Here is a 22,729-nt window from a genome sequence, read left to right on the forward strand (position 1 = left end):
TCTATTCAATTTATGCTCTTCAGTTCCTCCTGGAGTCTATAGTCCTTCATTCTTTCTCGTTCCTTATCCATATCACAACTTTTTTCCCCGTCGATTGAGCTCTTTGTTCATCCTTTTCCCCAAACTGCAGTTGGCTGTCTCCTTCTGCTTACCGCTTCACCTCTTTAGCCTAGTGAGTTTAGTTTTCATGGTTTATTTTGTCATTTTTCATTGTGCTAGTATCCTTGTTCCGCGCGTTGGGTAAAAGTGCTATAAAATCTTTGTAATAAATAAGTAGTTGGAATGGGTGGGCAAAGTATTTCGATGTCAGAGGACCCAGGTATATTTCTTTTTCAGAGGCCCCCCTTTTTTCAACTATGCTTTTTGTCTCTATGGTGCATGAGAGGTGCTCTTGAGCCATCCACTCAATGTTTGTTTTTATTTTTGTCTTGCTATTTCGAAAGGTCCTTCAAGCACAGCCTCCATTTTATTGGGTAGAAGTCCTTTTATCTGCTTCCAACTGGGACATGTCCTTGCTTTTTTTCAGAAGAGCTTCCTGGGCTGCATGAAATGCTTGGAGTAGATGGGCATCTTGAAACTTCTAAAAATCTGTTCTTTTTACAGCATGGCCGATACTGTTGCCCTCCTGGTTTATTTACTGCTTTGACATTGAGAGTATAGAAGTGTTAGCCAAAGTGTTACTGGTCTTTTGTAGTAGCTACCGAATTTACTTGTTCGTCCACACCACTTCTAAGGGTTTCATCCATGTGTCGCCCATCAAGTAGAAATGTTGTCCTACTACTTAATGGTTGTTAATGAACTGAAGAGTGATGCTCACAGGCACTGCTAGACGTGCTAGAGATGTTCACGCATGTTCCTTTGGCATCAGTGTAACTTTAGGATATTTCTCAGTCCTGCTCAGTAGGTTTTGCTGTTCTCACATGTAAATTAAGGAAGCTTGGACTACAGTAAAGCATTTCAAACAGTAGGTGCATAACTTTTCCCTTGTGGGTTGTTATCAGATATTTCTGTTGACTCCACTGTTTCCATCGTGTGCAGGAGTGACAGAAGGAATCCTTTGAACTGCTGAGAGTAGTCCCAAACGGCTCCTGGTGTCTGTGAATGTGTGATATGAATTCTAAATAGGCAGATGTGCATAGGTTTGTGAGTGAACAAAGTAGTACGTAGGGCCCTCATTATTGGAGATGGTGTGTCTGCGGAGAAAGATGCACAGTAAACATTCATCGTCTCAGGAGATTGATAACAGAGCTAGTCTTGGAAAGCATACGGATTGTTGCCACACAGTTCTTAATTGAGTGTTAGCAGAGGACTCGCGTTCCCCGTGGACATTCTCATCAAGGTCACCCAGTGCCGTTTTTCCTTTAATATTTGACATTTAGGAAAACTAGAGGCCCCAGAATTCAAAGTAGAAAACGGGGCGGAATGGCCTCGCGCATTGCCTCGGAAAACTTGAGGAATCTTCTAGCTCTGCATTAGGTTGGGCTCTGTAGATATCTGACCCTTGTAGACAACAAGCTTAAATGTGTTGCACATACTGTTGAGTGGATATTATTTGAAACTAGTGCATAGTGAATATTAACTGGGTGGTGGAGGTTGGGGCATCACTTGTTCGTAAATGTATCATCTTAGTCACTGTTGCACGGGTGTGTGGATGGAGTGGACATCTGATATGTGCACTGTTGTAATGTGGTTATGCGTGCAAATATTTGTTACTGCTTCACATGCATCCTGTTTTTGCTTCTTGCAGGTGGCATCTTGGGAGCAATTTTCAACCAGCTCAATTACTGGCTGACGATTTTTAGAATCAGGTGAGGTGTCCTATGAATTACCTCTGATCTGGTCTACAAACCTTGCCGAACACTTGTCCTTTGAGGCCCTTTGCTCAAGAGAGAGGACAGGGATGTGTGTTTTCATTAGCATGAACACCACCTGTCATGCTTTCTCCATCAGGGTGTGTTCTGTCCTGTCTGTTTCAATTTCTCATCCAGCCTTATGCTTTTTGTCAAACTATTGCCTCTATCTTTTCAACAGTTATTGCTTTTCTCCCGTTTGCTTTTTAATTCATTTAGATACACCATCAATGATTATGTAGTCACAGTATCGTGATATAAAGGGATAATACATCCAAAGAGCCCAATTCTATGAAATCCAGGCCAGTTGGAGAAGTACAAATGATCCCGCCTATTGAAATGCATCATCTTGGATGTGCCAATAATGATTGTACCAGCCTGTTACTCCAATACATGTAGTCTATTATTAATACATTAACAAGGGTTTACTTCACTAATGTAAAACAGATATGTGCTTCTACATTCTCCACATGTTTTCCTGCTTCCCCTGCAAAGTTTCCAGTTTTAGGACAATGAGAGCATGTGTTTTATTGGCCTGGTGGGAGCACTTGGTAGAGGAGCCAGCTTGTCTTGGAGCATGGCTGAATGGGCTTTTTACATTAAGGACATTGTGCAGCGCTCTTCATTTTCCAATCCGTTAGAAGAGCTGCTGCTTTTTAGAATAATTGTAGATACCAGTTGGATCGGAGACCCCTAACACCCTTCCTTTGTGATTGGTTTGGGAGCTCTCCCCATTTATCATTGATCTTTCATTTGCGGAGTGGAGTTCTCTGCCCTTATTTTAGTCTGGTGAGAACAGCCCTTACATTAATTCTCTTTCGGTTGTGGTCCGATGCCTCGTCCTTTTCCGATTGGTTGAGCAATGCAGATGCCCCCCTTTTTCACCAATAGGTGCACACTTTCCCATTGTCTTGTTTAGCGCACCCTCTACCATTTGGCTGGTCTCTTGGTGCAATGTGGAAGGTTTTTCTTGCTATTTTTCATAGTGTACTAGACACATTAATTATTTATATCATTAGTTTGGGAGATTTCACTACTCTTTTCACTCATGCCCATTGATTACAGAGATCTGTTTTTCTCTGCCACATTCTCCTCAATTTAATGGTGGTTGAGAAACGCTTGTTCACATTATTTCTGTATTTTTAAATTGGTTTAGGGAAGCTCTAATCTCCTCCTTCCCCTTTCTCTTTGGTGTTAGCTGGAATTACCAAATTAATGAATGAAATAAGAACCTGCACAAGGTTCTCTCCAAGCTAAATTGCCTGTAGCTATTTCTGCCATTTAGTAATTGAACGATCTCATTCTGAGGTGGGTTTTCTTTTCCTGACGAGGAGGGGGATTAAGCTCAATTATTTGGCCGTTGGGGTAATTGTTCGCTCAGGGTTCAATTCCCAGTGTGTCTGCATCTTGCAATTTGCGTGGCTTGTTTTGCCTGGAAATGTTTTTTCTTTTTTTTTTGGGAACCATGAGTGCCTACCCCTGGAGTCATGCGTTATTGATGACACTTGCACTCAGTCATACAAATGGTTTGTTGGCAACACACTTTATAGGTGTACATCAACCATATTTTCTCATTGAGTTACATTGTGGGTGAATCCTGCTTGGCTACAACTCATTCCGGGTCTGGTGGGCCTCAAACCTGACACCAGAGATCTTCAAGTGGGTGTCTTGGTGCCCATAGGTGTAGTTGTCACAATTGTTGCACATCTGGGGGAGAAATGGGACTTAACTGGCTTTTCTCCCCAACTGCAAACTTGCCTACTGACTTTGTCCTGTGTTCCTTGTGGAACGTTTGAAACTTATGTGAAAGTGACTCTTGCATATACGTAACTAGACATCAGCATTTTTCCTCGGTCCCCCCTGGATCCTTGAGGATTTGGGACTAAGGACCAGAATTTTAGCTAGTGCTTCTGAATATAGTTGCTTTTGTAAATTCTTGTGTTTCACTCTTGTTCATTGATGGGACTGATTTTCTATATTATGGCCTGGTGGACAGATGGATAGAAGGCCAACCTATATTGTGACAGGCACAACTCTGGGGAGCTGTATCCAAACCAGTTCAGGTAGCAGTGACGTGCAGTCTAGGCTAAGATCTTCAGAGGTGTTGAGCTTGTAAGGGGTCCACAATGAGGTCACACAATGGGCATCCCAGATTACACTTGGACAGGATGTATAAAAATAGTTATTTATTTATGGCCAAAACACACTGAAAAATAACTACTAGCAAGTAGTTATCACACAACACTGTTATACATAGACACTTATATACATTCACTTTGTTATAGGGCATAATGCATATCGGAAACTCCTGCAAAGGAAAGGTTAAATTAGTATTATGCACTCAAGGTTCACATTATGATCCCTAACTAAAATATTCCAGCCCTAAGTTGCCGGGGGGTCCTTTTGCCTAATAGTTCAGGTAAAGGTTCCACAGCAGTTAAGAAGCAGGAAAAAATGCAGGTAGGGTCTCTGGGGTCGAGTGAAGGGTTCTTAGGTACAAGTAAAACAAACTACCAAAAGTAACCCCAACTTTCAGAGGTTTTGCGCAAGGAAGCAATGGCAAAGCCAATATTGTTAGAATATAGGTTTACTATAAGCCCATTGACTTATAATGGGAGTATAGGGGTAGGTAAGAAGCTCTGTAACGTACCCCTTTGTTCTCCGATTCTTCCCCAGACTTGGCAGGGCAAAGGAAGAGGGTCGGAGGTTGCTTGTCCCGCCAAAAGTTGCAGTGCTCACTTTGCAGGGGTTGCAGGTACGAGGTGATCTCCGTTTGGTATCTCACTGTTGCAAGGACTCTCGATTGAAGGTTGCAGCAAAACTCAATGCAGGACCCCTCTCAGGGCTGGACTCAGGTCAGGTAAGCGACTTCGGATGGTAGTCACTGCAGCATGGCGAGCAAATGGACTCGGCAGCGGCAGTCAGACTTTCCCTCCTATCTCCGGTCCCGTTGATGCTATGACGCCGAACTTCCGCAGAGGTTAGTCTTGTAAGGCAAGCTGAGGATCCCCCAAGTTTCAGGCCCAAACGGTGATTCTGCCAGCACAGTAGCCCAAAATCAAAGCTGGTTAGCCACAGGACGGTTCCATGGCACTTTCGAAGGCTTCCTTTGGCAGGGCACCGAGGAGACGTCTGGAATGGATGGTCCCTCTACTCCAAGGGTCGCAGCTCCTTCGCAGGACTGCTAAAGATCACGAGCAAGACAGGGCTCCTCAAGGACAGCAGCAGAAGTTGGTCGCCAGGCCTCCTTCAGTCGGGTCTCTGGTTTCTTCGCGGGTCTCACAGCTGGATAGGATTCGTGACTCCTTCAGGTTTCTTCAGGATCTCTGAAGAATGGGTGCAGGGGTCCTCTTCCCTAAAACCCAGGTAAGAGCTGCTGCCCTCACTAGCCAATAGCAGGACTAACCCACACACCCACCCCATCAGTGGTCCAATCAGGACCCACTGTTGGGAACATTCATGCATACCACCAAGACATACCGAAACCAGTTGGATTGGGACCAGACAGTCCCAGCCCACATCCTGCCAGCAAACGCACACAGTAGCTCGCCAAAACCTTCTGCTTTCCCAGGCATTGGAAGTTGTTTAAGGATTGTCTAGCCTCTCAGGCCAGGAAGAAGGCTAAAAAACAAGATGGCAAAAGAACAAGCGAAAAATCTTGTGGCACGGCCATGTTTGACCAGTAGCCACAGTTGGTAGCCAAACGCGGTAAATGCGGTAAGGCTAAAACGTAAAGTCCCAAAAAGTTGGAAAAAGTCACTGCTGCCACCAGCCTTTCCTTTTAGCACACCTAAAGTAACCAAAAATGCTCTTGAGTGTTAGTCTAGGACAAAACAAAAATGCACCCGATTGTACTGCAGTATAAGCTGCATTGTACAATGATAAAAAAGTGATCCAAAAGTAGTAATGCGACTAAGGGAAACAATGTCCCAGTACCGACAGCCTGAAGGACATGGCAGTTTCCCCATGACATATGAGCAAAAGTTAGTGCAGTGCAAGAAGTACAGGCCAGATTCAAAAATAAAAGCAACAAGTTTGGGGGTTCCATAAAGATGGAAGAAAAGGTGCAGTAAAGAGAAATCTTTCCTAACATTGATGAAATTCCATGTTACTTTGCTTTGCTCATAGGTGCACTAAGTATCAAGAGGTTGTGCCCCCCCCCCCTCCACCATCCCCCACTTCGGATCCCCCTCTCGAACCTCTGATCATATATATATATAATCGGATAAGAAGTCCATTGTCTTACGCACACCACTCAAGAGGTGCATGGCCTCAATTGCAGTCAAAGCAACACATAAATGTATTTTGCTTTTAGCCATAGAGAAAGCACATTGCTCTTTCCGGAGCCACATTCAAAACAAGTGTTCTCCTAAACTGAAAATACCACTTCTATGTTTTACATAAACAAACAGGTGGACACAAACTCAAGGCCCAGTGCCACTTCTAGCCCAAAGAATGGGGCAGTGGTGCATTGCAAGCAATATCTTTTAAGCCCAGCATGTGCCATGGAATCAAAACAGTTTAGCAGACTGTCTAAGGATAGTACTTGTTCAAGATTACACGTGGGACTTGTACACAAACAAACTCACTGATTTTTCCATTATGGGGAATATTCAGCCAGTGGATCTGTTTGCAACAGCCCCAAATGCCCAACCTAGCATGCAATACCCACAGAAAAGGTCACTAGGGAACATACTATGGATAAATTGGTCTGGGATATTTGCTTACACTTTTTCCCTACCCCACAAGATTGTGCACAACCCGATACATGAACAATTAACAATGTTTCTTATTGCACAAATGTGTGCAAGGCAGACTTGGTACCCCATCTCTTGAAAATGATGCTTAAACCAGAAATCAAATTCAAACCGTTCATAACCTGCTACCTCAACACGGGGGCAAAATATCTTACCCAAGTCCTCACAAGTTTAACTTGGCAACATGGCTCCTAAAGTCATTGTTTGGACATTTTACAATGGCCTCAAAGATGCATGGATATCTTAATAAAGGCATGAAAACCTAATATCAGACACTGATACTATAATAAATGGAAGCGGTTTGTCATCTGGTGCTCAAAATCATTGATCAATCCAATTGACTGCAATCCAGCACTTATAGTAACACATATGCCATACCTACTAGATTCGTGATTGGTATACAATTCCCTTAAAGACAGCCTAGCAGCATACACCTCTTCCCAGCATAAGGTGTCAAGGTGGAAAGTTCCTGTTAAAGCCTTTATGGAAGGGGTGAAACGTGTATACCCACCAGTTTCTCACCCTCCACGTGTTTGAGGTCTTAATACAGCGCTTCACAGGCTCATTAGGTCCCCCTTCGAACTAATGCATAAAGCATCTCTTACAGATCTCACATGGTTTGCTTTCCTGGTAGCCATCAAGTCTATAAGGATTAGTGAATTTCAGGCTTCATCAGTTACGGAACAAGAAGAGAAGTCGGTGCACACCGAAGTAGGGAACATTTCAAGAACATATGTTTAGGAATAACACCAGGAGGGTGTTGTTATTCATAATTTATGAGGTGCGGGGGAGGAAATGAGGGTTTTGGCACAAAAACCCTATAGTAAAGAACAGAGAAGAGGACCCAAGATTGGAATCCTCCCGTCCCCTGCACACTCTGGGTATACGCAGCAAGGAGTAAAATTCTTAAAGTTAGTAGTTTAGCACATTGAATGTGAAATAATACGTTAAATTCTGATCTTTCTGATTAGGACAAAAAACTTTGATGATGATGTAAAAAAATGAGGGGAGGATTAGCTCTCATTTATTCAGAAACAGTAATTGAAGCAAAAGCAATAAAAAGAGCAATGCATCGTCTACATCATCACAAATAACAGAAATTCCACTGTGGTAGGCTGACGCGTTTCAAGGTCAATCCTCTTCTTCAGAAGCCTTTGTGGAACTGTTGTTGAACATAGTATACACAGAAATGAAATAAAGAAATCAAAAAAGTATTGTTAGATCTAGCTACAACAAGCTAGTGAATCATATATTGTGAGTCACGCTAGTAGTGTATCCATTGTGACAAGGGCAATCCATTCATTTGAAAACAGTACAAATAATATGCATTTGTCGACCAAAGTACATTCTAGCAGGTAGCCAAACATATAATGCAATAAAGTCGGGGTATATGTAGGCAGGTCTACTGAACATAATCCCAAATTAGAAAGGTGAACATATCAACTCTCAAAGGGGATCTATGTATATATTTATATATCGCCACTATTGGTTTGAAGGACACACGGGCTATGAGAAAAGGCATTTTACCTATATGGTTGATTGTATCCCAGTACTGTGGTGTAATGTCCGTATTCGTGTAGAACAGGAAACTTGCTCCTAAGGAATGGAGAAGGATAAGCACAAGAGCACTAAGAAAGAAAGGAGAAGGAAGTGTAACACTAATGAGGTAATGGTTAAAAATATTGCATACAGAACCTGTAGACATACACATCCCCTAGAAAGCTCATACGGTAAACAATGGAACCATGAAATGGTGGTAGTTGTATTAAATTAATCTCCAATTTTTTTTTTACTATAGAGGTAGGTGAAAACAAAAAGCATATATTAAAGTAATGGACAACTGCAGTATAATATATGAGAATCAGCTCAAAATCAAAGAATCAGTTAATAGTGGGTCAAAACGTCAAGGGAATAACAGAAAAAAGACTCCCATAAAGACCTTAATGAGGAAACTGGCAGGTAATAGTGTGTGCGTGCACACTGTGTGTGTAAAGCACCTCGTCAACAGGGGCTCGCTTTCCAGGAGGAAAAAACAGGAAATGTGCAGGCTATCTGTGGAAGATATAAGACAAAGCGGACACCTAAGTAGATGAAGCTGTATATAGCTGGAAAATGCCTAAAGTCGTAATGACAATGTTGTAAATGAGCTCAGCGTTATGTGAAACTGACCTTGTGTTGGCTGGTAGCAGACCAAGGTGCCTCCTATGGCATAGTACATTACCCAGGTTAATGGCAAGCCGTCAGGGAGCCGAATGTAGAACGGCGATCAGCTTCAAGGGGGCGGGCGGTGCAAAGGTTGTACTCGCTCTCTGCAAAAACAGGGAGTCCGTGTCATTCGAGGCTCTGTGTCACAATCAATCAAGTAACCACAAGTCAAAGAAATTCAATGAATCTGAGAGAATAGACTGCGTATCTTGTTTTTATAACTTGAGCAGAAGATAGCGTCCCACCAAGCGATCCGTGTCCATGGAGACAAGGGATCGTTAAGAAACTGGCGGTACTCTAGTGATATACTAACTTTACTGGCTGAAGCAGAACGTGTGGGAAAAATAGACAAGGACTACACTAGTCACACTAATATGGCAGACATCTTGAACATGAGTGAGTGTCTAGCTATGTCATGATGCCTACCCCCGGGGACCCAGACCAGGTCCAGCAACCCCGGAAGCAGGCATCAAGTTATCTTGAGCAAGCCCAAAAACCCCTGCTAGGGGCTGTGTGGGTGCGGTCCTGGCGCCTATGGCGCCAGGCTCATAGAGTAGAACTTACCTGATGCAGACCATGCTGCAAGAGCTCCAAGCCAAATGAGGCTTGGAAGGGACTATTTTACCTAGGGACTATTTTTTACTCGGGCGGGGCTGGGGAGGAATACTTACCTGGGACTACTTTGGGGCTATTTAAACCACACCAGAAGAGCAGCACACGCTTCGCGTTATTCTGCATCCAGCAGCACAACGCTCACCGTGCCTGCAAGTCTGCATCCAGTCTTCTGCCACGCCCGCCTCAAGTTTGGAGCTCCTAGAAAAAGGGAGAAAGAAGGAGAAAGGGTTGGAACAAGAGCAATACCTTTGATCCTTACCTGAATTCCTGATCCATCGTGCCTTCGAGCTGGAAGAAAGAAGTTATTTTATGCGCGTCGCCTCGCCTGCTGCAGCGCCGCGCTGAACTCACCGGCCTTCGCAGCATCTTCACATTCCACCGCATCCTCCTGCATATTCCCGCCGCATTGCGGCACCTAAGGAGTAGACAAGAACAGCAAGGTGAGCCACAGGGAATACACAGAGGAATATTAGTTACCCCCCATAGACTTACCTGATTTTACCACTGGGGGTACTATTCCTCTTCACGGGTCGGCGCAGCTTCTACTGCATCTTCGCCGAACCCCGGACCCTAAGGGGAAACAAAAGGACAGCAAGGTGAAACAAAGGGGCTATCAAAGGGACCCTCCTCACCACAATAGACTTACCTGATTTTACCACCAGAGGTATTATTTCCCGAGGCTTCATACTTTTCTCAGCGCCTGAATAAGGGAGAAAGCAACAGGTTACATATTGACATTATTTATTGAACTGTGTTGGAAATACAAATCCTTACCAGAATATTACCGGTTGCCACGAGGAACTCTTCGCTAGGGTCAAGCTGCAATCTGCAAGGAATCGGACAAGAGTGAAAGTCAGGCATTTGAACTCTTACGAACTACATACTTTTCGGAGTCAATATTGTTCAGGAACTCACCAATTCCTTAGAGCCAGTGAAGCAACTGGTTATCAACGTGCCCCTGCGCTCAATTCAGGATGGAGAGATCATCTTTTCAAACCATCAGGTGAGACTATAAGAGGGGACATCAAAGGTGATCCGTGGGGAGAACAGCGGGGGTGGGGGGATTTACACTCAACTCCACGGGTGGTTAATTCCCTTTCTCCATTTGCAGAAGAATATTCCTCTGGGCCAAGCAAACAAAGCTAGGAGGGCCAGTCCAGTCCGTCATCTCGGCCCTACGCGTCACATTGGTGGAGACCGCAGCTGTCCAGTTCAGATCGACACCTCTGTGGGAGCCAGGTGAGCGTAACAAGCTAGCCCTGGCATATATAATCCGGCATGTGAATCATGTGGAGCCCTGTTGGAGCCACGCAATCGAGTGTTCTGGATGAGTCTCTCGTTTGTGTATGTAGTACAATCTATTGCAAGACCAGTAATTCGGCCACATGACTATATGTGTGAACATAGACATTAAATGAAGATCGTAAAAAAATTTGCTAGAGCGTATACATAGTAATTGAATCAACAGTGTGCTGAAAGACTGATCTAATGCATATCCACAGACGTCCTCAAGGGTAACTGGATAACATATCAATGACATATATTATTGATATATGTTATCAAGTATTCAGGATGAGCCTTACGTAGTACAATCTATTGCAGGTACAGTAATTCGACCACATAGGTATATGTGTAAACATAGATATTAAATGAAAACTGTGCATATTGTGCGCAAGCGCGCACACATGGTGTTAGAATCAGCAAAAAGTGCTGTAAGGCTGACATAATGCATATCTACAACAGTCTGGGCCAACAGCAACACCCTCTGGGGCTTTTTTAGGCCTACAAGAACGACCAAGAGAAAGACCAGAAGAGGCAAAAAAACAACAAAAGGGAAAGAACAGGTAACAGAAAATTTTGTTATCAACATCTCGAGCAAACCTCTCTCGAGTGACCAACTGTTCATCCTTAATAGAGGTCTCTCATTCGTTCCAACTTAGAACACATCTTTATTTGAAGAACAAATCTGTCATCATAGACTTATGCGGAAGATTAGACTCAAGATGTTCTTTGCAAGTGAACCAGGAAAGATGATGACATAGAAGATACCCTTGAGCTAAGACCGAAGAGTTTCTTTGACCCACCGATACAAAATTCCATCCTTGACTTGTTTGAGAGAAAAATACTCAGCGACTTCAGACGGATCAACTACCAGAAGACATCTCCGGTTAACATTAAGAACTTTCAACTCGAACACATCGAGACATTGGCAAGGGATGAAGAAGTAACTATCGAACCGGCAGATAAGGGAGGTGCGATAATTGTGATGGACACAAGGTACTATACCAACAAATGCCTGGAACAACTTAATGATCCCACAACATACACTCAACTGAATGGTGATCCTCTACAAGGTATTAAGAGCTTAATTGAAACATCAATAAATAATGCACTGGACAACGAATGGATCAGTGTTAAAACAAGCCAGTACCTCACCTAGAAGCATCCTAGAACACCTGTGTTTTATGGTCTCCCCAAAATTCATAAAGACAACCAAAATCCACCACTAAGACCAATAGTCGCGGGATCAGAGGGTATCATTGACCCCCTAGCTATTTATGTGGATCGCTTACTACAACCCTTGATTCAGAATATTCCCACGTACCTTAAAGATACCACGGATTTTTGAATTGCGTGAAAGAAATCTCAGCTATTGCCTCTGACTGCTTGATTTTTTGCATGGATGTATGCAGCCTATACACTTCGATACCTCACAATGAAGGCATTAATGCTGTGGATTGGCTTCTCTCTAATTCAGAACACACTCGAGGCAACCCAGAATTCATCAAACTACTTACGCTGATCCTAAACAACAGTTACTTCCGATTCCAAGGAACTTTGTACAACCAAATATCGGGAACATCAATGGTATCTGCTATGACCCCTGTATATGCTAAGTCTCATGTACAAATTTGAGCTAGATCAGGTCTTAAACAATCCAATATGGTCCACTAAGATCATTCAGTGGAAACGGTTCATAGATGATATTTTTGGTATTTGGTGTGGCACGAGAGCAGAGCTGGACCTCTTCCTGATCTATATGAACACAGTACATCCGAAAATTAAATTTACAATGGAGATTGGAGAACCATATTTATACTTACTAGATGTCAGACTGAAGATAGATGAAGGTAAGATAATTATCACAAACCTACAGACCAAAAAGATGGGCACCTTCCCCTGTCTCAACTGCACTAGTTGCAATAACATGATTAAAGGTGATACTATCTCCCACCCACAAATGGGCAAAAAAATCAAGATCAAGTGCTTTGCCACCTGCATGACATCTGCCGTTATATATGCCTAAAAATGCCCATGCGGAAAACTAGATATTGGACAGACCACTAGACCATTGAAGGACCGCATATCAGAACATAAATAGACTATTCGGTGCCACAACCAAAAATCACCAGTGGCGAGACATTTTTTGGAAGCTAGCCAAACATTGCCCAATTGAGATTTCAGGCTATTGAAGTTGTAAAAAAACCACAATGTGGGGGTAACTACACAATGCTACTGTCTCAAAGAGAAAAGTACTGGATATACCTATTGGACAAAAAATATCCTCTGGGACTGAATGAAGAAACAAACATCTTTGAACTGTTTTATTTGAATATTACAAACCTATACAGCATCGGCATTGTTGACCTTGTATTGATAGCCACACGCCAGTCTTAACAGTATGTAGTACACACGCCTCATAATATAGAATGAGTTGACACATAGTACTAGCGGTCCCCCTCTAATAGAGCAATAGGTTGAGTTTGTTGACTATATAAAGATGAGCATCTTGATCAAGATGGCTACCTTATCCTCTAAGAATGTACAATGAATAAATAATATATGTCATTGATATGTCATTTGGTTAACCATGAGGACTTTTGTAGATATACATTATGTCAGCCTTACAGCACTTTTTGTTGATTCTTACACCATGTGTGCGCGCATGCGCACAATATGCACAGTTTTCATTTAATATCTATGTTTACACATATACCTATGTGGTCGAATTACTGTACCTGCAATAGATTGTACTACGTGCACATACGGAAGGCTCATCCTGAATACTTTATCATATATCAATAATATATGTCATCGATATGTTATCCAGCTAGCCTTGAGGACTTCTGTGGATATGCATTAGATCAGTCTTGCAGCACACTCTGTTGATTCAATTGCTATGTATACGCGCTAGCAAATTTCTTTACGATCTTAATTTAATGTCTATGTTCACACATATAGTCATGTGGCCGAATTACTAGTCTTGCAATAGATTGTACTATATACACAAACGAGAGATTCATCCAGAACACTCAATTGCCTGGCTCCAACAGGGCTCCACATGATTCACATGCCGGATTATATATGCCACTATTGGGCTAGCTAGACAGTCGCACATGTTTAAGATGTCTTCCATATTAGTGTGACTAGTGTAGTCCTTCATCTATTTTTCCCACACGTTCTGCTTCAGCCAGTGAAGTTAGTATATCACTCGAGTACCGCCAGTTTTTTAACGATCCCTTGTCTCCATGGACACGGATCGCTTGGTGGGACGCTATCTTCTGCTCAAGTTATCAAAACAAGGTACGCAGTCTATTCTCTCAGATTCATTGAATTTCTTTGACTTGTGGTTACTTACTTGATTGATTGTGACACAGAGCCTCGAATGACACGGACTCCCTGTTTTTGCAGAGAGCGAGTACAACCTTTGCACCGCCCGCCCCCTTGAAGCTGACCGCCGTTCTTCATTCGGCTCCCTGACAGCTTGCCATTAACCTGGGTAATGCACTATGCCATAGGAGGCACCTTTGGTCTGCTACCAGCCGACAGAAGGTCAGTTTCACATAACGCTGAGCTTATTTACAACATTGTCATTACGACTTTAAGCGTTTTCCAGCTATATACAGCTTCACCTACTTAGTTGTCCGCTTTGTCTTATATCTTCCACAGATAGTCTGCACATTTCCTGTTTTTTCATCCTGGAAAGCAAGCCAATGTTGACGAGGCGCTTTGCACACACAGTGTGCACGCACACACTATTACCTGCCAGTTTGATCGTTAAGGTCTTTGTGAGTCTTTTTTTCTGTTGTTCCCTTGACGTTTTGACCCACGGTTAACTGATTCTCTGATTTCGAGCTGATTCCCATATATTATACTGCAGTTCTCCATTACTTTAATATACGCTTTTTGTGTTTTCACCTACCTCTATAGTAAAAACATTTTTTGGAGATTAATTTAATACAACTACCACCATTTCATGGTTCCATTGTTTAGCGTATGAGCCTTCTAGGGGATGTGTATGTCTACAGGTCCTGTATGCAATATTTTCAACCATTACCTCTCATTAGTGTTACATACTTCCTTCTCCTTTCTTTCTTAGTGCCCTTGTGCTTATCCTTCTCCATTCCTTAGGAGCAAGTTTACTGTTCTACACGAATACGAACATTACACCGCAGTACTCGGATACAATCAACCATATAGGTAAAATGCCTTTTCTCATAGCTCGTGTGTCCTTCAAACCAATAGTGCCGATATATATATATATATATATATATATATATATATATATATATATATATATATATATATATATATATATATATATACACATAGATCCCCTTTGAGAGTTGATATGTTCACCTTTCTAATTTGGGATTATGTTCAGTAGAGCTCCCTACATATACCTTGACTTTATTGCATTATATGTTTGGCTACCTGCTAGAATGTACTTTGGTCGACAGATGCATATTGTTTGTACGGTTTTCAAATTAATGGATTGCCCTTGTCACAATGGATACACTTCTTGCGTGACTCGCAATATATGATTCACTAGCTTGTTGTAGCTAGATCTAACAATACTTTTTTGATTTCTTTGTTTATTTCTGTGTATACTATGTTCAACAACAGTTCCACAAAGGCTTCTGAAGAAGAGGATTGACCTCGAAACGCGTCAGCCTACCACAGTGGAATTTCTGTTATTTGTGATGCTGTAGACGATGCACTGCTCTTTTTTATTGCTTTTGCTTCAATTACTGTTTCTGAATAAATGGGAGCTAATCCTCCCCTCATTTTTTTACATCATTATCATCAAAGTTTTTTGTCCTAATCAGAAAGATCAGAATTTAACATATGTTTCACATACAATGTGCTAAACTACTAACTTTAAGAATTTTACGCCTTGCCGCATATACCCAGAGTGTGCAGGGGACGGGCGGACGCCAATCTTGGGTCCAAAATTCCTTGTTAACCTAATCTATTGAACTACAAGCTTTTTTTCCCAAACCCAGAAAGCTGCGCTAACACACACACTTCACACACTCTATTTAAGAAGAGCAGTGATATTTGACCTGTTATCTCCCCTTTACTTCACCTAAAAACATTCTTCACTTAATTCTACATTCACTTTTTCTGACACTTACTTCGTCTACATCTTCACATTGTCAAGGTGGCAACAGATATGGTAAGGTTATCTTTAATGTTAGGGTTGCGGTCAAGAGGGGTGGGGGAAGAACATGGGTGAGAAAAGAAGGGTGATTACAGCGACGAAGTGAGTTAAAGGTGGTGAAAGACGGAAGAAGTAAAGTTATGAAGAGGTAAATGTGGCAGCAAATGTATGGCAAAGTGAATGCAGAAGAAGTAAAGACATACATCTGCTCTACCTTAGCAAAACCAAAGAAATTTGAAAAACAAGTTAATACTTTGTCTCTTTTGCTACAGGGTGCAAGGGTTATCCAGTCACCAAACAATCTGAAGCTGGATTGGTAAATGCATACAATTTTGCTACGCACAAGATACTCCCTTTCACTCTTAGAGCACACTGCACTTGCAGCACTGGTGCTACACTAGTTGTAACTGCTAATGTGACCACTCAGATATTTGTTAAGTTGCTAACTGGCACTATGTTCACGCATTCAGACAACATTGTGTAGAAACATAAGGCAGGGCTGATTCTCAAGTGGGACACACGTTGCTTAAACATCTATTCGCTACCATCCCTTTAGCTCACCCACCACCTGTTATTGGTGCTGCTTCCTAGTCTATGCAAAGAATGGGAAACTAAGTAGATTGACAAGTCTCAAAAGACAGACATTACTTACCTGGTAATCGTCTTTCTGTGACTTGTATCTGCTTGGTCACATGTACCTGCCCTGTCTCCTCACTCGAGACAGTATCACTAGTCCTAAGGGTTCTCTCAGTTGCATACATCATGTGACAAAAAGGAAACAATCTGAAGACATTGATGTGTGAAGGATCATGGGGGCCTGAACAGAGTAGGGATAGTGTGACAGGAGCGCCCCAGTTGATGCACTGTTTTTCAAATTTGAAAAACAAGATGTCCTACTCGGAGCCAACCACCTGAGGAGTGTGCAGAGCATGTGACTAAGCAAGTACAAGCCACAGAAAGACTATTACTTGTAAAGAAATGTCTGCCATATAGCCATCATGATCTGAATTGTGTGATGTAAGTATTTTGGGTGGCTGTTTGTGTGTAGTTCAGTGAAAAACCTTTAATTGAAGGGACGGTAAGATTCAGTTTTACACGACACAAATCTTGCGATTGGGCAGATGTTGCAAGCTACGCCACCTTAACATATGTCCCTGTCGCGCAGCCCATGAGCTCACTGATATAGGACATCAACAAAATCACATTACATCATTTTAAAATGATCAATAACCTCACTGTAACAGATAACGCATGACATTGACGTCACCTGTGTTGTCCCTTATGGCATCAGTGACATCATTTATATCAGTTACCCTCAATTATGGCATTTATCTTGACGTTACATCTGTATCACTAATTAGCACTTACGAAATCACTGGAAAGTAGTTGCCATTTTGAATTGTCTTGCTCACTTGCAAGACATCACATTATATGGGTGAAGATATCCTGCAGACTAACACAGATGTAAAAAAAAAAAAAAGTCATCAGTATGTCATGTATACTTAATAGAAAAGTATGTTTCTAGCATCAAAAATAATGAAACCTTGCCAGCTAGGAAGTAAAGCTCAAGGGAATCGACATTTATGCATACATTATAAATAACTGAAGTTCAACCAGTAAATTGGATTTTGCCTGCAATACATGTAATTGTACTCCACCCAGGTCAACCACCATATAATAACTACACCTTAATATGGTTGGAGCATAAGCTTCCTTTGTTAAAGTAGCTTTGTGATATGATATGAAAAGAAAGGTATTTGTAAAACTGTACCTTCTAATGTTCCTATCCTTTTGTGGACTGCTGCAAATTCTGTTATACTATTTGCAACATTTACGAAGTTCTTCACAATGCTGTGTATAAGTATAAGTATAATGTGGACATTTACACGTGCATCTGCATCCCTAGACACTATGGTCAACATATCCTGAAGGCACATGTTGCAACTTTAAGTACATAAGTTACCATTCTATTTTTTTCTCAAACTAAGATTATTGAGTATATGCATTTATAATCCACAAATAACCATTTTGCTCAAAACATAACCATCGTGTATTTTCTATAACTTAGTCGATCCAATTTCTGACATGTTCCAAAAGTATTACATTTCTCCCCCATTTCCTCCATAAGGTCATTAGGTGATTAAATGTCCCCCTTTCATAACACGTTTTGTGTTGAATCTGAATAAAAAAATAAAGAAGTAATCCTTCGATATGCAGCCTTCCCTCTGATCTTTCAACTTGCAACAGTCTTTTTTTCATGCCCTGTCTACACAATCTCTGGGGCAATTACAAATGTGCATGGTCAATCTAAGCCTCCTGTAGAAAAGGACACCGGGTTCTCTGAAATCTATTTTCTAATGGTTTGGGTTTTTCCACGGATTACACATTTTATCTAGATCTTCCTGCAGTGGCAGATCTTGGAAACCTCATCGGCAGGTGGCCCTGTGCAGCGTTGGTGTCAAGGTCCCACGAAGCACTCTGTCTACAAGGCCAGACATGGCATTGTTACACATGGCTTGCATCATGCCCTGTGACCTCAGTTCCCTTTTTCACCATGCTCAGCATTCTTCTCTCAGGAACTATCCTTGATGCCTCAGAAAACATTTCTGTCATGCTCAACATTTAATCTCAATGTCAACATCTAAGCTGTCCATGTTTAAAAAGTAAACAATGAACAATAGGGTCCACACTGCTGTAGATTCAATTAAAAAAATTACATGGATAACGACTTATTTAATGTGTACCAAAACGGTATCACTAAACCAACAAATTAAGGCTGCAGCAAACTCTAAAAGCAATTAGAATAGTTTCATAGTAAAGAATTAAACATATTTATTTTACAAAAAACATCATAAAGAAGAAATTAATGAATAAAATAGAAAAGAAAAAGCCAGTCTTATAAACAAATAAATTAACTGGGCTGTAGTTAAACAGTTAAGCATTAACACAGAGAAACGAAGACAACAATCCTACTTCAAATAATAAAAAACAATTTAGACTGAAAAGAAACAAAATGTCAACTCTTAAGTGATGACTTGTATTCAGCCAGTGCTCTTTTTGGCCAACACTCAAATTATTCAGGATAAAATTTACAAAAAGTTTTTTTAGGTTGGCAAAGTTAGATTATTCTTTATTATTCTTATGGTTGACAGATTTGTCTGTGTGCGTGTCATTGCATAGAAAATGACAAGAACATCAAACTAGATAGACATCTTCAACACATTTCGGCAAAAGAGCCACCTGTCTGGCAAATTATTCCAAAAAGTGGTTTACGTTGCCTTCCTCAGGGCGAGAAAACACACAACTGGACCCAATAATTGGGACTGTGGTTGAGTAGGAGTAACCAGGCGCAGTGCTTCCCAGCGACCGGTGCAGGGCGTCTGGGTAACTGGGCCAGGGGTGATCACACCAGCGCTACATCATCACAAGGGGATGCGTCGGAGAAACACCCTCTGTCAGTGGGAGTTGCTTTTCACTGAAACAATTTAATGCCGGTGTAACATTACTCAGCATGCCATGGACCTCCACATCGAAATAGACTAGCATTACCCCATCAAAGTGCAGGTTTCTTGAAGGGAAGAGCTCAGAGTGATGACAGATCATCAGAGAGATGCAAAAATGGAGGTAACAAACAAAGAACAATATCCCATTCGACGAGCGAATCCTCTTACTCGAAGAAGAGAATCAGATACCATCTTATTCCTTACCTTACCAGCAAGGAAGTTTCCCCTCAGAATCAGCATTGTCGGAAAAAGGAGCAGAATTCTTTCACAATATGATGACCCTTTCACAATATGGTCACCCTGCTTCCTCCTCAGGACATAAAAAACCAAAGGCGATCAAATACACTGGGCCTCATTACACGCTAGGAGATAGCCATGGTGCTATTAGCACCATGGCTACCCCCTTACCGCATACCGGGTCCGGGTTCTCATAATTGGTACTAACCGGGTCATTCCAACCTTGGAGGACCCGGTAAGTCCCCATTCTGAGAACCATTTACATTTGAGCCTCCATAGGGCTCAATGGGAATGGGGAAGTAGCTAATAACTGTACCGCAATTCGGTACCGTTATTAGCTCTGAATTCCCTTTGTGGGTCCCGTCCTTAACACCTGGTCAGACCAGGCGTTAAGGGAGGGACCCGCTAAGGGACCTCGGAATATGGAGGTAAGGGATTACCGGCACCCTTAACGGTGCCGGTGATCCCTTACCTCCTACTGCATAATGAGGCCCACTGTGCCTGACGAAGCCGGCAGGGTACCCGAGGCCTGTCCTTCCCCCACACCCAAGAGCCAGAGACTCCATCAGCCTCGTAGAAACCTTCATAGATGTAAATTTGTTGCCGTTCTGCAAAGGCCCCTCAATCTAGACAGCCAAAGCATCCTCGCCGTCAAGATATGGCCCATAGTCTGGAAAATACTTCATAGGTGGAATCCGTAGTAGTTTTGAAGATGAGGGCAGCCCAATCCAGTTTGGCTTCGAGCCTTTAACAACTTATCAAGTCCCTAAAGAATTTCACTCAGAAGAGGCCAGATTAATAGAGCTGGTTATGAATTTGAAACAAGCTGGTAGTATTGACACCTCCCGTGAAGTGGAATTTCAACATGGAGATCCTCATGGACACACTAATGCTGCATTCAGAAAAGTAAAAACTAAGGTCACAGATGCCTTGGAGTTGGGCCCTCCTGCAATAGAAATAATGGAGTATGACCTCACTGGCATTTTGGACACCTGTTCTATTTTTCCACGCTTCCCTACATGATCCTTTGCTGTAGCTTTGGAAAAAAACTGTGCTCGGCACCAGCAGTACATAAGGAATTAATAAGTAAGTATACCTTAGCAGCGTCCTCTGACCCAGACTTCCTATCCAAGCACACCAGCCCTGAAAAAGCCTTGCAGTGCAGGCAGCAACGTTTGGCGCGAAATGGAGCACATACCCATCTATGACTTTTGATAGGGATGACAAGAAATAGGACGCCTTAGCAAAGACATTTTTTGACTCAGGCAGAATGGCATTAAAAGCTATTAATGCAACGTGCACCCCTGGCCAGGCACGCCCACACTCTGTGAGCAGTTATAGCATAGGCTGCAGAGTATGCCGCAGAGGGCGAGATGGGTGATGGCTTTCTTAGCGTTGTGGTCGATGGAAAGGATGCAATCTCGGGCACTCCAGTAAAGTTTGGAGACATTGGATTGTGTAGAGGGAGTCCTGGGTACAAGCTCTGTGTCACAGGGATTTGCATGGCTAAGAAAATCTGTGTTCGCGCAGGAGATGCAAACCCGACAGTTAGATATGTCATTCGATGGCTCCAGCTTGCTTGGTCCAAAGGCGGATGATAGTTTGGAAATGCTGCAAGCTTCAAAAGGAGCTGTTAAGTCGCTTGGGATTGGTGTACGCCAATCCAAACAGCCTGCAACTCAAACCTGGAAAGGAAAACCTTTTCATTATAACAGCTGTCACTATAAAGATGAAAAGGTCAAACATCTACTAGACCAGAGCAGAAGAAATGTTCCAGTGCCATTGAGAGGCAGAGGTGGAAAAACATCCCAATGCGCTCCTGCTTCAGTCCCTTCCAGCCCCCCAAAAACCGATTTGAGAGCTTGGTTCACTCCACAGCTATAAGGTAATATCTGCTGCATCGTTACGAAGAATGGTGCATCATTGCATGAACGGCAGTCACCGAAGTGTACTGCCTACCTTTTCTATGCTGCCCGCCAGAATGTCCCCCGCCTTCATCCACCTCATATTCAGAATCCTCTCTCAATGGATTGCCTTTCTTTGCAGATTTCTATTCTGATAGCTATTCTCATCCAGCTCTGCTGCTCAGTAAAAGCTTCGACAGGGGGCGTAGTGGACCTCTACTAGGCCGTTGATCCGCCTTGCTCGGTGCTCGATCGTCACTCTGGATGTGACATTGGACATTGGGCATTGTGTATATATACTGCGTCACTACGCCCCGTACCTCAATTCCTTTTTTCCGCATACTCAACTTGCTGCTCTTGAGGAACATTGTGCTTTGAGTCCTCGACTCCAATTTAATGTTTTTTTCCTCTGCTTTGATATTGTTTCTCGACCGCGAGATGTCTGCACCCCGTATTTAAGCGTTGCACGGACTGTGCTTCTAAGATGTCGGTGACTGACCCAAGCAATATCTGTGTGGGGTGCCTCGCACGGGTCATGACTCTTCATGCATGAAAATTAATCAGAAATCCATTCAGGAGTGAACAGCTCTTGTGTTGGTCCGACCACCGTCAAAATAACCTGTGCAGTTGACCGTTCAGACCTCGGAGGCCGAGACGGAGGGGTCTACCCCCTAGAAGGGAAAAAAGACATTGGCTCAAGACTAAGAAGCGGCCCCACCCACGTGCCACTCTTCATTGTCGGCCTCCCTTAAAAAGATGCGTCATCGGCATCAATCTGATTCCGACTCCTCGTCTGAGTGAGGTAAGTCATCGGAAGGGCCGACAACTCGTCAGAAATGGGAGGAATTCAAATCCCAAATGTTAGCAATGTTTGAAAAGGCAGCTGTAGGTGCGGGTACACCCCCAAACAGCCGGCCCCAGTGGCTTCAGCAGCGCTTGGTACCCCAGAACCTACTCGAGCACTGATACCTACTCTTTCGGCATCGGGAGAGCCTTCAGGCTTGGTACCTAAGAAGGCGGATAAGACCAGGACCATCCCTCAAGGCACAGGCATTCTCGACAAACCCTCGTACCCAAGCCTCGGCCGGTGCTGGCAGCCACCCCTTTGATGCCGAAGGATAAGCCCTCGACGTCAACTATCGCGATCGATCCTTCGTCCCACCTTCCCGATCCGACTTTCTGATCTATGGCACACATTTTCTGCACAGATTGG

The 22,729-nt window shown here is 42.8% G+C and overlaps 1 protein-coding gene across 2 annotated transcripts in view; it reads left to right on the forward strand.

Annotated features, from left to right (window-relative positions):
• Window positions 1-22,729, forward strand: part of CLCN7 (chloride voltage-gated channel 7) — an 823,350-nt gene that overhangs the window by 443,107 nt on the left and 357,514 nt on the right. For both annotated transcript variants that reach the window (XM_069646815.1, XM_069646816.1), the window contains one exon: window positions 1,748-1,808. In XM_069646815.1, the coding sequence (XP_069502916.1) occupies window positions 1,748-1,808 (61 nt within the window). The remainder of the gene's footprint in view (window positions 1-1,747; window positions 1,809-22,729) is intronic.

The sequence above is a fragment of the Ambystoma mexicanum genome, chromosome 2q (assembly GCF_040938575.1).
Source record: "Ambystoma mexicanum isolate Mex_15411 chromosome 2q, UKY_AmexF1_1, whole genome shotgun sequence".
Classification (NCBI taxonomy): Eukaryota; Metazoa; Chordata; class Amphibia; order Caudata; family Ambystomatidae; genus Ambystoma; species Ambystoma mexicanum.